The 14,525-nt window shown below is 43.7% G+C and overlaps 1 protein-coding gene across 5 annotated transcripts in view; it reads right to left on the reverse strand.

Moving 5' to 3' along the window:
- Positions 1-14,525, reverse strand: part of RNF170 (ring finger protein 170) — a 58,275-nt gene that overhangs the window by 20,095 nt on the left and 23,655 nt on the right. For 4 of the 5 annotated variants that reach the window (XM_048851639.2, XM_048851634.2, XM_048851636.2 and 1 more), the window contains 2 exons: positions 8,839-8,914; positions 7,545-7,653 (listed from right to left, as the gene is read on the reverse strand). In XM_048851639.2, the coding sequence (XP_048707596.1) occupies positions 7,545-7,614 (70 nt within the window). In that variant the 5' untranslated portion in view covers positions 7,615-7,653; positions 8,839-8,914. Of the gene's footprint in view, positions 1-7,544; positions 7,654-8,838; positions 8,915-12,483; positions 12,588-14,525 lie in introns of all 5 variants that reach the window. The other variant, XM_048851640.2, reaches the window with a different exon arrangement.

Raw genomic sequence — 14,525 nt, forward strand, 5'->3', positions numbered from 1 at the left:
TGTGTGTGTGAGTAAGAAAGTGGGTTAGGGCATGGGCACTGCTGCTTTCTTTCTTCCCCTGAGTGACGTGGGGAGAACCCAGCACCCTCCGCTGTTATTAATAAAGCTTTAAAATTTAGTCACTTGGTGTGCTCCTTCATTCCCTCCCGTAATGATCCTGTGGCCTCAGCCTGATCACCTGATGCCTCAGGCAGATTGGTAACATAAATCTGTCACAGAATAACCCTGTACTGGAGAGTGGAAAGCCATGATGGCCACCAGATGGACTCTAATAGAGCTCAGCGATAGTCCTAAACTTTTTAGTGTAAGGATGTAGTCCAATAAATCTGGCAGCGATGAGGTCATTGGTGGAATATGTCTGAGGTCACACCAAGAAAGAAATCTTGTCCATTTTTGAAAGTATGTGAAGCAAGTAGAACTGTTTCCTGCTGTGTTATAGAATTCTTTTTACTTCCTCTGAGCAGACTGTGTCTAGACCCATGAATCATCGGCCAACCGTGCTTTGAGACGAAGCACTGCAAGATTGGGGTGAAGGATCATCCTGTCTTCCTGGGAGAGGAGATGAAGAGCAGTGTGGAGAGTGATTGGAGAGCAAATGGCCAGCTGTATCAGGCAAGGAAAACATGTTAATCTGGGACAGGGTCAAAATTATTTGGATGACTCCGGTTTTGTCTTTTGTACTTTGAGGAGAACTAGAGGAATCGGTGAGAATGCGTACAAGGAGATTCAACGATCAATGAAAGTGAAAAATATCCCCAGAGATCTGTGACCCAGTCTGCCTCTCGAGCAAAACTGAGCATAAAACTGTGGTGAAACAAGTCTATCTGAGAGGTGCCCCACTGACAGAATATTTGGTATGATTTGCTGTATCCTATTTCTTACTTGTTGTCTTGGAAGAAGTGCCTACTGAATGCATCCAGAGTCACATGTTGAATCCTTGGGAGATAGGCTGCTGTGATGAAGACCTGGTTGAGTATGTACCAATTACAAAGCTTGACAGGTTTGATGCAGTGGGATCTTGTGCCTCCTTGCCGATATAAATATGCATGATATGTGGTCCAAACAAATCCTGCATCCTTGCGGTCCCTTCCAACCCCATGATTTTATGACCTTTATGAGATTGCGCAATTAGTGGCAAAACCTGGAGACAGGGGTATCTAACCACTCTGAGTTCCAGGATGTTGATGTGTAACATGGTCTCTTGCGACGCCTACTTGCCCTGGATCTAGATGTGCTCCCGACCATAGCAGAGAGATGTCTGTCTTTATGACAACTGCTGGGGGAGGATGTGCAAATTGGACTTCTGAGCAGACATTGTGATGGTCTTTCTACCAAAGTTGAGGGATTGTTTTACGCAGGTGGATATGGAAAGATGTACATTTAAACTGTGTCGACTTGGTGAATAAACAGTCCCGAGCCACCCTGATGGCAATGGATTCGGAATCTTGCGGGGGTCTCTGGCAAAGGTACTGGCTGCCATGTGCCCTAACAACTGAAAACAGTTCTTGATCAGGGGGCTTGATCAGTATGGGGGCTGAGTTGAATTGCACTGGCTTTGTTGGAAAGGACCACAAACTTATGCAGAGGAATGTAGGCTCTTGCTGCTACTGAATCAAGCAGAACTCCTATGAATTCTAAGTTTTGCACAGTGGTCAAAGTGTATTTTTGAACATTCAATTGCAGGCCCAACTTGAAGTGATCTAACACCTCAGAAGTTGGGGCAGATGACAGGCCTAACAGGAGCACCTGGTACAGAAGGGCTTCATTGACAGGCAAAGCTATGTGGGCAGACGAGGTCAAACGAAGGAGAACATGCAGCGTATGATGAGGTTCTTTAACCTCCTTGAATTAATTGCAACGAGTCAGCAATCCTCTTGACCAGATCCTGGAACTGCTTAAAATTCTCCGCCAAGGAAGGAGGAGGACAAATGATAGCTTCATCCGGACATGAAGAGGAGATATTGGCTGTAGGAGAGACCTCATCAACAGCTCGAGCTTCCTGCTCCTCAAAAGATTCTATTGAGGGTCAAGTCTCCTAGAGGGAGCAGGCCATGCCGGTTGTCTCTCTGTGATGGGTGGTGCTCGATGTCTTGGAATATTGTTGACGATAGACTGATCAAGGGTCCCAATGTGGCCAAGGAGGTGGTGCAGAAGGCTTAGAAGGCACCCGTGGGTGCTCATACAAGCAAGATGGTGCTTGCAATCTTGTGCCACGAGTGGTTATAGGCTTGTCAGAGACCTCTGGAAAGGGGCCTCTACAGAAGTGAGGGGAGAGACCTGAACTGATATTTGGGACACCAAGGCAACGTCTTCATCAGAATCCTCATCCTCAAACCCACTCTGGAATGGTGAAGTGCCTGAAGAAATTTGAGGTGAAACCATCGGTACCAGATGAACTTCAGGCAATCTCGATGTCCTTGGTACAAAAAGAACATAGGAGCCAAGCACCAGAGAATCGGGCATGTCAGATGCAGCCAGGTCCTGGGGAAATTGGAAGTCCTGCAGTACAAAGCCTGCTGTCGGTACCAAGCCTGTAATCTGCACGGAGATGATGGTGGCTGAGGCTGCTGACAGTACCACGGGTCTCAGGCACTCCAAGAGAAGTGTGGTTGGAGCCCGAACATGCTTCTTCTTCTACTGATCAGGAATAGTCAGCATGGATTCACCAAGGGCAAGTCATGCCTGACTAATCTAATTGCCTTCTATGATGAGATAACTGGCTCTGTGGATGAGGGGAAAGCAGTGGACATGTTGTTCCTTGACTTTAGCAAAGCTTTTGACAAAGTTTCCCACAGTATTCTTGCCAGCAAGTTAAAGAAGTATGGGCTGGATGGACGGACTACAAGGTGGATAGAAAGCTGGCTAGATCGTCGGGCTCAACGGGTAGTGATCAATGGCTCCATGTCTAGTTGGCAGCTGGTATCAAGTGGAGTGCCCCAAGGGTCGGTCCTGGGGCCAGTTTTGTTCAATATCTTCATTAATGATCTGGAGGATGGCATAGACTGCACCCTCAGCAAGTTTGCATATGACGCTAAACTGGGAGGAGTGGTAGATACACTGGAGGGTAGAGATAGGATACAGAGGGACCTAGACAAATTAGAGGATTGGGCCAAAAGAAATCTGATGAGGTTCAACAAAGACAAGTGCAGAGTCCTGCACTTAGGATGGAAGAATCCCATGCATTGCTACAGACTAGGGACCGAATGGCTCGGCAGCAGTTCTGCAGAAAAGGACCTAGGGGTTACAGTGGACAAGAAGCTGGATATGAGTCAACAGTGTGCCCTTGTTGCCAAGAAGGCTAATGGCATTTTGGGCTGTATAAGTAGGGGCACTGCCAGCAGATTGAGGGACGTGATCGTTCCCCTCTATTCGACATTGGTGAGGCCTCATCTGGAGTACTGTGTCCAGTTTTGGGCCCCACATTACAAGAAGGATGTGGAAAAATTGGAAAGTGACCAGCGGAGGGCAACAAAACTGATGAGGGGTCTGGAACACATGACTTATGAGGAGAGGCTGAGGGAACTGGGATTGTTTAGTCTGTGGAAGAGAAGAGTGAGGGGGGATTTGATAGAAGCCTTCAACTACCTGAAGGGGGGTTCCAAAGAGGATGGAGCTAGGCTGATCTCAGTGGTAGCAGATGACAGAATAAGGAGCAATGGTCTCAAGTTGCAGTGGGGAGGTCTAGGCTGGCTTTTAGGAAAAAACTATTTCACTAGGAGGGTGGTGAAGCACTGGAATGGGTTACCTAGAGCGGTGGTGGAATCTCCATCTTTAGAGGTTTTTAAGGTCCGGCTTGACAAAGCCCTGGCTGGAAAAATTTAGTTGGTGTTGGTTCCTGCTTTGAGCAGGAGTTTGGACTAGATGACCTCCTGAGGTCCCTTCCAACCCTAATCGTCTATAATTCTATGAAATACGGTGTGGGGGGAGGCCCATGGAGAAAAGGATAGAGAGTCCCTTCCCGCAGGTAAAGTGTCCAATAAACTAAGGCCAACAAGACAACTTCATGCACTACACTGTTACCCAAGAACCTCGGTTTCCAAATATCCTTCAGAAATAAGTCACTGGGAGAGTAATTTTCATTAACTTTTGGTTTCAGAGTAACAGCCGTGTTAGTCAGTATTCGCAAAAAGAAGAGGAGTACTTGCGGCACCTTAGAGACTAACCAATTTATTTGAGCATGAGCTTTCGTGAGCTACAGCTCACTTCATCAGATGCATACTGTGGAAACTGCAGAAGACATTATATACACAGAGACCATGAAACAATACCTCCTCCCACCCCACTCTCCTGCTGGTAATAGCTTATCTAAAGTGATCATCAAGTTGGGCCATTTCCAGCACAAATCCAGGTTTTCTCACCCCCCCACCCCCTTTTTTCAAGAAAACACATACACAAAAACTCACTCTCCTGCTGGTAATAGCTTATCCAAAGTGACCACTCTCCCTACAATGTGCATGATAATCAAGGTGGGCCATTTCCAGCACAAATCCAGGTTTTCTCAACCCCGCCCCCACACACAAAACTCACTCTCCTGCTGGCAATAGCTCATCCAAACTGACCACTCTCCTTACAATGTGCATGATAATCGAGGTGGGCCATTTCCAGCATAAATCCAAGTTTAACCAGAACATCGGGGCGGGGTAGAAAAAAACAAGGGGAAATAGGCTACCTTGCATAATGACTTAGCCACTCCCAGTCTCTATTTAAGCCTAAATTAATAGTATCCAATTTGCAAATGAATTCCAATTCAGCAGTTTCTCGCTGGAGTCTGGATTTGAAGTTTTTTTGTTGTAAGATAGCGACCTTCAAGTCTGTGATTGCGTGACCAGAGAGATTGAAGTGTTCTCCGACTGGTTTATGAGTGTTATAATTCTTGACATCTGATTTGTGTCCATTTATTCTTTTACGTAGAGACTGTCCAGTTTGACCAATGTACATGGCAGAGGGGCATTGCTGGCACATGATGGCATATATCACATTGGTGGATGTGCAGGTGAACGAGCCTCTGATAGTGTGGCTGATGTTATTAGGCCCTTTGATGGTGTCCCCTGAATAGATATGTGGGCACAGTTGGCAACGGGCTTTGTTGCAAGGATAGGTTCCTGGGTTAGTGGTTCTGTTGTGTGGTATGTGGTTGTTGGTGAGTATTTGCTTCAGGTTGGGGGGCTGTCTGTAGGCAAGGACTGGCCTGTCTCCCACGATTTGTGAGAGTGTTGGGTCATCCTTCAGGATAGGTTGTAGATCCTTAATAATGTGTTGGAGGGGTTTTAGTTGGGGGCTGAAGGTGACGGCTAGTGGCGTTCTGTTATTTTCTTTGTTAGGCCTGTCCTGTAGTAGGTGACTTCTGGGAACTCTTCTGGCTCTATCAATCTGTTTCTTCACTTCCGCAGGTGGGTATTGTAGTTGTAAGAACGCTTGATAGAGATCTTGTAGGTGTTTGTCTCTGTCTGAGGGGTTGGAGCAAATGCGGTTGTATCGCAGAGCTTGGCTGTAGACGATGGATCGTGTGGTGTGGTCAGGGTGAAAGCTGGAGGCATGCAGGTAGGAATAGCGGTCAGTAGGTTTCCGGTATAGGGTGGTGTTTATGTGACCATTGTTTATTAGCACTGTAGTGTCCAGGAAGTGGATCTCTTGTGTGGACTGGACCAGGCTGAGGTTGATGGTGGGATGGAAATTGTTGAAATCATGGTGGAATTCCTCAAGGGCTTCTTTTCCATGGGTCCAGATGATGGAACCATTTTCTCAGATGATGGGGTGTGTGTGAGAAAACCTGGACTTGTGCTGGAAATGGCCCACCTTGATGATCATACACATTTTAAAGAGTGTGGTCACTTTGGATGGGCTATTACCAGCAGGAGAGTGAGTTTGTGTGTGTGTGGAGGGGGGGGGGGGGCGGAGGGTGAGAAAACCTGGATTTGTGCTGGAAATGGCCCAACTTGATGATCACTTTAGATAAGCTATTACCAGTAGGAGAGTGGGGTGGGAGGAGGTATCGTTTCATGGTCTCTGTGTATATAATGTCTTCTGCAGTTTCCACAGTATGCATCCGATGAAGTGAGCTGTAGCTCACGAAAGCTCATGCTCAAATAAATTGGTTAGTCTCTAAGGTGCCACAAGAATTCCTTTTCTTATTAACTTTTGGAGCACTACATATGAATATATTCACTTGGGTTACCCTTCCCCACTGCCTCTTTCCTTCTGCCTCTCCAGAAGAACAAGACCCCGGACAAATCAGACAAGTCTGCAACGTGCTAAGGAGGAAAAGTGCAATATGTCTGTGCTATATACATATATATACAAAAAGGCCTCAAGGTACACAGGAGGATGGCAGGTAGGGTGACCAGACAGCAAATGTGAAAAATCGGGACGGGGTGGGAGGTAATAGGAGCCTATGTAAGAAAAAGACCCAAAAATCAGGACATCTGGTCACCCTCATGGCAGGAGACCCTCTCTATGGGTATGTCTACAAGCACTACAGCTGTGCTGCTGTAGCATGGACACTACAGCAACGGCAGGGGCGGTCACTGTAATACATCCATCTCTTTGAGAGGCGGCAGCTAGGTTGACAGCCAGGTTGCATCTATCATGGGGGTTAGGCCGACCTCACTACATTGCAAAGACCATGACATTTTTCACAGCCATGAGCAAGGTAGGTAGATCGACCTAAGTTTTAGGTGTAGACAAGCCCTACATGGCTCTGATAAGAGCACAGCTGGAACAATGTACTTAAACTTGACTACTTAAGTTCTGGGTACTTAAACTCGACTACTTCTCCTTCTCAAAACCAAGCCTTAGTGCTTGTCTACATGGACACTAAGTTCGCAGCAAGCTGAAATGTCAATCTACCCAGTACTAGCATGCTGCACACTAAGCATCTGTCTGGCTTCCGCAGCCGCGCACTAACAATTCCCTAGCATTTCTGATCTACCCTGCTTTGAAACAGGGGTAGATCAATGTGCACTAGACTAGGGAACTGTTAGGGCATGGCAGTAGTGGCCAGAAGGACAGTATGTGAGACACTAATGAGGGGTAAATTAACTCCCCAGGTTGCTGTGGACTAAGGGCTGGTCTACACTTAAAACTTAGGCTGACCTAGATACGTTGCTCAGGGCTGTGAAAAATTTCACATAGGGTTGCCAGATGTCCAGTTTTTGACCGGAACACCCGGCTAAAAAGGGCCCCTGGTAGCTTTGGTCAACCCCGTTAAAAATCCGGTTGGCAGGCTCCCTACCCAGCTCCCGGGAAGCTGCAACATGTTCCTCCAGCTCCTAGGTGTAGGGGCAGCCACGGGGGCTCCACACTCTCCCCTGCCCCGAGTGCCGGCACCGCAGCTCCCACTGGCTGGGAACTCTGGCCAATGGGAACTGCAGGGGCAGCACCTCCAGGTCAGGGGCTTTGAAATGAGGAAGGAGGGGAAGTTCTGTCCTCAGAGAGGTGCCCTGCCCTGATCATCTCAATGGGATGTTAACTCTCTAACCGAATGGTGATAATTATAGTTTAAATGTCAGAATTGTTAATTTTCTCTGCTGATCATTTTTACTTACCACAGAAAAGATGTCCGCAGTTTGTTTCAATGGGAAATGTAGCCTGCTGTAAACAGACTGGACAGGACATGTCAGTATAGAAACGATGTCTATTACCAGCAGATGCATCCTGTTGGGACAAAAAAATAATTTCTTAAATTATTCAGGAATTAACTTCAATTTAGAAGATCACTTGAGTTTTAAAAAACACAGAATATATTCTCCACTTGCTAGAAGTCAGAGACAGATGACTCAAATTTAGAACTAAATAAGAGCAGGAACAGAATAATATTTAAATTGAAAAATTAATTCAGTAAGCAGGTATTGTGCAACAAGCACATTATTTTCTTCCATCTGTTCTATATAGCATACACTTCAATCTAATTAAGGACAATGAAAATAGAACCGTGTGATCCTATATTTAACAACCAGAAACCTTTAGTTCAGGTGCACTAAAGTGCGAGTGACACCCAAAAAACTTGCTTCCAATACACTACTCACAAAAGCCTGTCTATACTAGGCGAGAGGCTTTAGCTACAATAATAAATGTTGGCCCCAGGCCCTATTGTAGAAGCAGCCTATGTACCTCTTGATGACAAGCTCAGATGCTGGATAGTTAACTTTGAACTTTAACAATTCCAGCATGTTGATGATTGCTTGGCTAATCCTTGGATTCCTTCCATGGTTTTGTCACAGGCATCCCAGCCTAGAATCTCCCCATATGTGCCAGGGAACGGGCCAATGCCTTTAGCTGGCCTGAGTGGCTCATCACCCCAGTTCACTGGGCCTTGGCTGCTGTGCTATTTTCTAGGAAGCTTAGCTTGTTAGTCTAAATGCTTCTGGTCCCTGCTCCATAGCTGCAAACTGGACTCCAGATTTGACTTCCTGACCCCTTACTGCCAGGGTCTATGTTACTGTGCAGGGAGCATGCACTGTAATCTAACTTACGTCCCCGTGTGGGGAAACTTGGAAGTGTCCTGTGCTTCTTTAAGGCTCTTCTGAAATTGATTATGGATTCCAGTTTGAGAAACAGGGGGGATAGATCTCACAGGCCCTTTCACATTTAACTATGACCTAAAATTTTAAGGGGTTATCATAATATCCATACAAGAAATTTGTCACTTCACCAATAACTGAAGCTAGTTTTGATAAGTCTATCTGCAGCAAATGGAGTTTATACAATGGACATGAACACATTTTCTTTTTCTAGAATGATGTGTTTCAGAATTTTTTTTAAACTTTAGCAGTAAAGGAACAACAGATCTATACCACATATTATTACATGGATGGCCATTTCCAACATCTAGAACGGTACCTGTTCTGTTTGAAGCTGCTGCCGAAGTGCCCTCACTAGTTCTTGGTTGTCTGGATGAATGTTCTGATGCTCATTTCTGAGAGAGGGGGAAAAAGTGAAAGAACAATGACTGTCAGAACACAGAAAAACAAAGTTTTAAAAACAAACTGATTTAAAAAATAAAACCTGAAACTGAGGGGAAAAAAACCAAAACCATTCACTCTCAGTGTAATGGATTTTTAAGAAAATTCTAGCGTAATTAAGGAAACTGCATGATCAATAAAAAGAAAAGGCATACTTGTGGCACCTTAGAGACTAACAAATTTATTTGACCATAAGCTTTCGTGAGTACAGCTCACGAAAGCTTATGCTCAAATAAACTGGTTAGTCTCTAAGGTGCCACAAGTACTCCTTTTCTTTTTGCGAATACAGACTAACACAGCTGCTACTCTGAAATCTGCATGATCAATGTATTGCAGAAGGTTTCACGGATATTGTAAACCATGTGGCACTGTGACCGTTCGTCAAAGGAAAACACCCTTCTTATGACCAATCATCAAGAACAACTTTGGCTGAAAATTATCAGTTTTAATAAATGAAAACAAAATCATTATTGTGTAAAAAATCAAGTTACTTGTAAATACATATTAGTTAACTCAGAAATAAGAGTTATAATATTTTTTCTTTCCATTGGTAACTCCTTTGTTGCTGGAAACGTAATTATGCCTTAATGATTTTTCCCTTCGCTGCATGCATATATACTCATTTATTATTGTAGAGTTGAAGTATCTTGTTTTTTTAAAATCTATTTTATTTGCTATCTGAAGGATTATGAAATAACACTCAAGAGAAGAAATGGCAGGCTTTTCATTTGTTTTTGAACACTGATCTCATATAACTTACTCCCAGCATTAAAAACATAAAAGAAACCATTGATGACCCAGCGGCAACAAGAGTAGAGGTTAGACATGATAAAAATACAGATTACTTAAAAGGAGAATCAGAAGGAAGGGCTGCACTGAGGACTAATGAGAGATGGGTGGAGATAAACATTCATCACTTTTTCCCAGACTTGAGCAGGCCTCATGGAAATCTTTCCTTATCAATGTGGTGTCAATTAAGCTCAGCTAAAAATCTTATACAAGAGATAACAGAATTTTCAGTATTATATTGAGTATTGTTGAAGTTGCAAAGAAGTTCTATTATAAGTCTGTTTTCATTTGCTCCGTATTTTCTAAAACATTTACCTTTGGGGATGAAACCACCATGTTTGGTGTTTACTAAAAGGTGAATTATTTTTTTTTTGAAAGTTTGAGCAAAATGAATAGATTCATAGAGATTAAGGTCAGAAGGGACCATTATGATCATCTAGTCTGACCTCCTGCACAATGCAGGCCACAGAATCTCACCCACCCACTCCTGCAATAAACCTCTCACCTATGTCTGAGCTATTGAAGTCCTCAAATCATGATTTAAAGACTTCAAGGCGTAGAGAATCCTCCAGCAAGTGACCAGTGCCCCATGCTGCAGAGGAAGGCGAAAAAACCCCAGGGCCTCTTCCAATCTGCCCTGGAGGAAAATTCCTTCCCGACCACAAATATGGCGATCAGCTGAACCCTGAGCATGTGACCAAGATTCACCAGCCAGATACCCAGGAAAGAATTTTCTGTAGTAACTCAGATCCCACCCCATCTAACATCCCATCACAGGCCACTGGGCCTATTTACCATGAATAGTTAAAGATCAATTAATTGCCAAAATCATGTTATCCCATCATATCTTCTCCTCCATAAACTTATCGAGTTTAATTTTGAAGCCAGATAGGTCTTTTGCCCCCACTGTTTCCCTTGGAAGGCTGTTCCAGAACTTCACTCCTCTGATGGTTAGAAACCTTTGTCTAATTTCAAGTCTAAACTTCCTGATGGCCAGTTTATATCCATTTGTTCTTGTGTCGCACAATTCTCTCAGTTGTGTGTGGTTTTTCTTGTTTTTAAAGTTTGGCCATGTTGAAAAACAACACACTTTTCCCATTTTAGTAGTGCCTTTGCTTGGTTTTGGAAAAAGATTAAAAATTAAAGCAAAATAAAATCTAAACAATTGAAATATTGCTAGTGAGCATGCTACATGGGAATCTGCTAAGATTTTTAGCTGAGCCTAAGCCCTGGTCTACATTATGCGGGGGCGGGAAATCGATCTAAGTTACATAGCTGAAGTCGATGTACTTAGATCTACTCACCGTGGTGTCTTCACTGCAGTGAGTCGACTGCTGCTGCTCCCCCATCAACTCTGCCTGAGCCTCTCATGGAGTACAGGAGTCAACAAGAGAGTGCTTGGGGGTCAATTTATCGTGTCTAGACTAGACGCGAACAGACATACCCTAAGAAAGAGCTACTCCATCTCTGACACCTTAGTGCACAATCACACTGCCGAGGTGCCTGGCTGAACTGCTGTTCTCCCTGCACAATGGGCTGGAAGGAACAGGACTACGGTCCTATGATATTCCTGGGGAATTCTGCGCCACTGCACAATCTTGCAGAATTTTAACATTGTGTGTGCAGAATTACCTTTCCCCCACAGAAATGGGGTTAGCTGCTAGCTGCCACTAGGGGCCACTGGACTTGGCAGAGCCCAGCTTGCACATAGAAGACACTGCTGTGGGGGGGAAGGAGAGGGAGCTAGAGGGTTCCTGGCAGCTGCAGTTCCCAGCATACCTTGAGGGAAGGAGAGGGCGGCACAAGAAACTCCATGCAAGCTTGGGACTGAGCATCAAGCTGTTTCTCCCTCTGGATCCCTGGGCTCTGGTGGGAAGCGAGCAGGTGTCTTGGAAATGGGGGGGTCCTGCAGCTGGGCTCGGGCGGGGTGGAGACAGAGAAACAGGAACTGGGGTGTCATAGGGGTTTCTTTAACTCTACTCCTGGGGGAATTTTTATGTGTGTCCATATTGTTACAGACACACTTGCTGATAACTGAAATAAATTATCAAAATAATTGAATCTGGCATGATTATGTACTGTTATTTTGACAAAAAAAATTCAGAATTTTAAAACATTGTGCGCAGATTTTTAATTTTTTGGCGCAGAATGCCCCCAGAAGTACTATGACTTCTGCTGGGACAGTTCGTAAGTGGGAGACTGTAAATGTCCCACTCAGACAGAGCAAAATACTCAAAAAAGACCTTAAGACCATTTACATAGTGACTTAACCAAATGCAATTTCTTTTTTGCCAGTAATTAAGGTTATATAGTTAAAAGCAGAGTCAGGAAATGCAAAAATTTAGGATGAACCAGTAGCAAAGTTAACTTTGCGGAATTAAACATGTAGTATTTTCTGAAAAGGTGTTGATGGATGACTTAACATTTTGTTAAGTAAATAGGGAATCGTTATCGAGCAGGTTTGTTTACAGTGATGTCCCACAGAGATTGGTTCTTAGCCTTACGCTATTTAACATTTTTTATCAATGACCTGAAAGGAAACATAAAATCATCACTGATAAAGTTTGCACATAACACAAAAATTGGGGGAATGATAAATAATGAAGAGGACAGGTCACTGATTCAAAGCAATTTGGATCACCTGGTAAACTGGGCTGAAGCAAACAACATGCATTTTATTATAGCTAAATGTAAATGTATACATCTATGAACAAAGAATGTAGGCCATACTTACAGGACAGGGGACTCTATCTTGGGAAGTAGTGACTTTGAAAAAGATTTGGGGGTTGTGGATAATCAGCTGAGTAGGAGCTCCCAGTGTGACTCTTGACAAAAGACCTAACATGTTGTGGAACATATAAACAGGGCAACCTTGAGTGGGAGTAGAGATTACTTTACCTCTATATTTGTTACTGGTGTGACTGCTGCAATACTGTGAAAAGTTCTAATGCCAACAATTCAAGAAGGATGTTGATAAATTGGAGAAGATTCACAGAAGACCAAGAGAATGATGGAAGGATTAGAGAACCTGCCGTATCATGACAGATGCAAAGACCTTGGCCTAGTTAAGAAAAGGTTGAGGGTGACATGATTACAATCTATAAATATTTACACGGGGAACAAATATTTAATAATGGGCTCTTCAATCTAGCAGAGAACCAATGGCTGGAAGTTGAAGCTAGACAAATTCAGACTGTAAATAAGGCATACATTTTTAACAGCGAGGGTAAACCACCATTGGATCAGTTTACTAAGGGTTGTGGTGGATTCTCCATCACTGACCATTTTTAAATGAATATTGGCTGTTTTTCCTAAATATATGCTGTAGGAATTATTTTGAGAAAGTTCTATGGCCTGTGTTACACAGGAGATCAGACTAGAGGATCACAATGGTCCCTTCTGGGCTTGGAATCTACGACTTGTTTACAACATAATTATATACCCAATTTTTTTCCAGGAAATACTTATTCTGGAACTCTAATTTTTATTTATATTTCTTTAAAGTGGCTATTTCCTCAATGGGTCTATGAACTTTGGCAGTTTTGCATACCTGACTTTGCAATTTTAGCATCTTATTAGTGTAGTTTTTAGTATTTAAAAGTTTATGTATTCTTTCAGAAATAAATGAAAATTGTTTGCAGAGTACTTGCATGCTTGGCAATATACAATAACGTATTGTTTTACAACATTAGATATACATATATAGACTACTGTCCCTTATACATAAGATGCTGTGTATAAGGACATTCACTGTGCAATGTCCACAGAAAATATATCAAGAGCTCCTGAGGAGCCCTGCTTTGTTCGTAGCATGCCTTATAAGAGGACAGGAAAAACTGTGTCTATTACATTGGAATAGACAAGAAATTATATGTGACTATGTAATTAAAGCCTGCTCTAATGTATGCATACAAGGAAGCAGAGTGAAGATTAGATGTGCAATCTTTACTTTGAAATTCTTGAATTTTGAGTGCTTAACCACACAACAGCTTTAATCTTATTTTATTTGTTTAAAAAAAATCCCATAATCTGGAATGATTCAATAGCCACTACCAAATGTCATGACTCACAAAATAAAGTGTGGATCTAAGCCCTGGTCTACACTAGGACTTTAGGTCGAATTTAGCAGCGTTAAATCGATATAAACCTGCACCCGTTCACACAATGAAGCCCTTTATTTCGACTTAAAGGGCTCTTAAAATCGATTTCCTTACTTCACCCCTAACAAGTGGATTAGCGCTTAAATCGACGTTGCCGGCTCGAATTTGGGGTACTGTGGACACAATTCAATGGTATTGGCCTCCGGGAGCTATCCCAGAGTGCTCCATTATGACCGCTCTGGACAGCACTCTCAACTCAGATGCACTGGCCAGGTAGACAGGAAAAGAACCGCGAACTTTTGAATCTCATTTCCTGTTTGGCCAGTGTGGCAAGCTGCAGGTGACCATGCAGAGCTCATCAGCAGAGGTGACCATGATGGAGTCCCAGAATCGCAAAAGAGCTCCAGCATGGACCGAACGGGAGGTACGGGATCTGATCGCTGTTTGGGGAGAGGAATCCGTGCTATCAGAACTCCGTTCCAGTTTTCGAAATGCCAAAACCTTTGTGAAAATCTCCCAGGGCATGAAGGACAGAGGCCATAACAGGGACCCGAAGCAGTGCCGCGTGAAACTGAAGGAGCTGAGGCAAGCCTACCAGAAAACCAGAGAGGCGAACAGCCGCTCTGGGTCAGAGCCCCAAACATGCCGCTTCTATGATGAGCTGCATGCCATTTTA

Source organism: Caretta caretta, chromosome 5 (assembly GCF_965140235.1).
Source record: "Caretta caretta isolate rCarCar2 chromosome 5, rCarCar1.hap1, whole genome shotgun sequence".
NCBI lineage: Eukaryota > Metazoa > Chordata > Testudines > Cheloniidae > Caretta > Caretta caretta.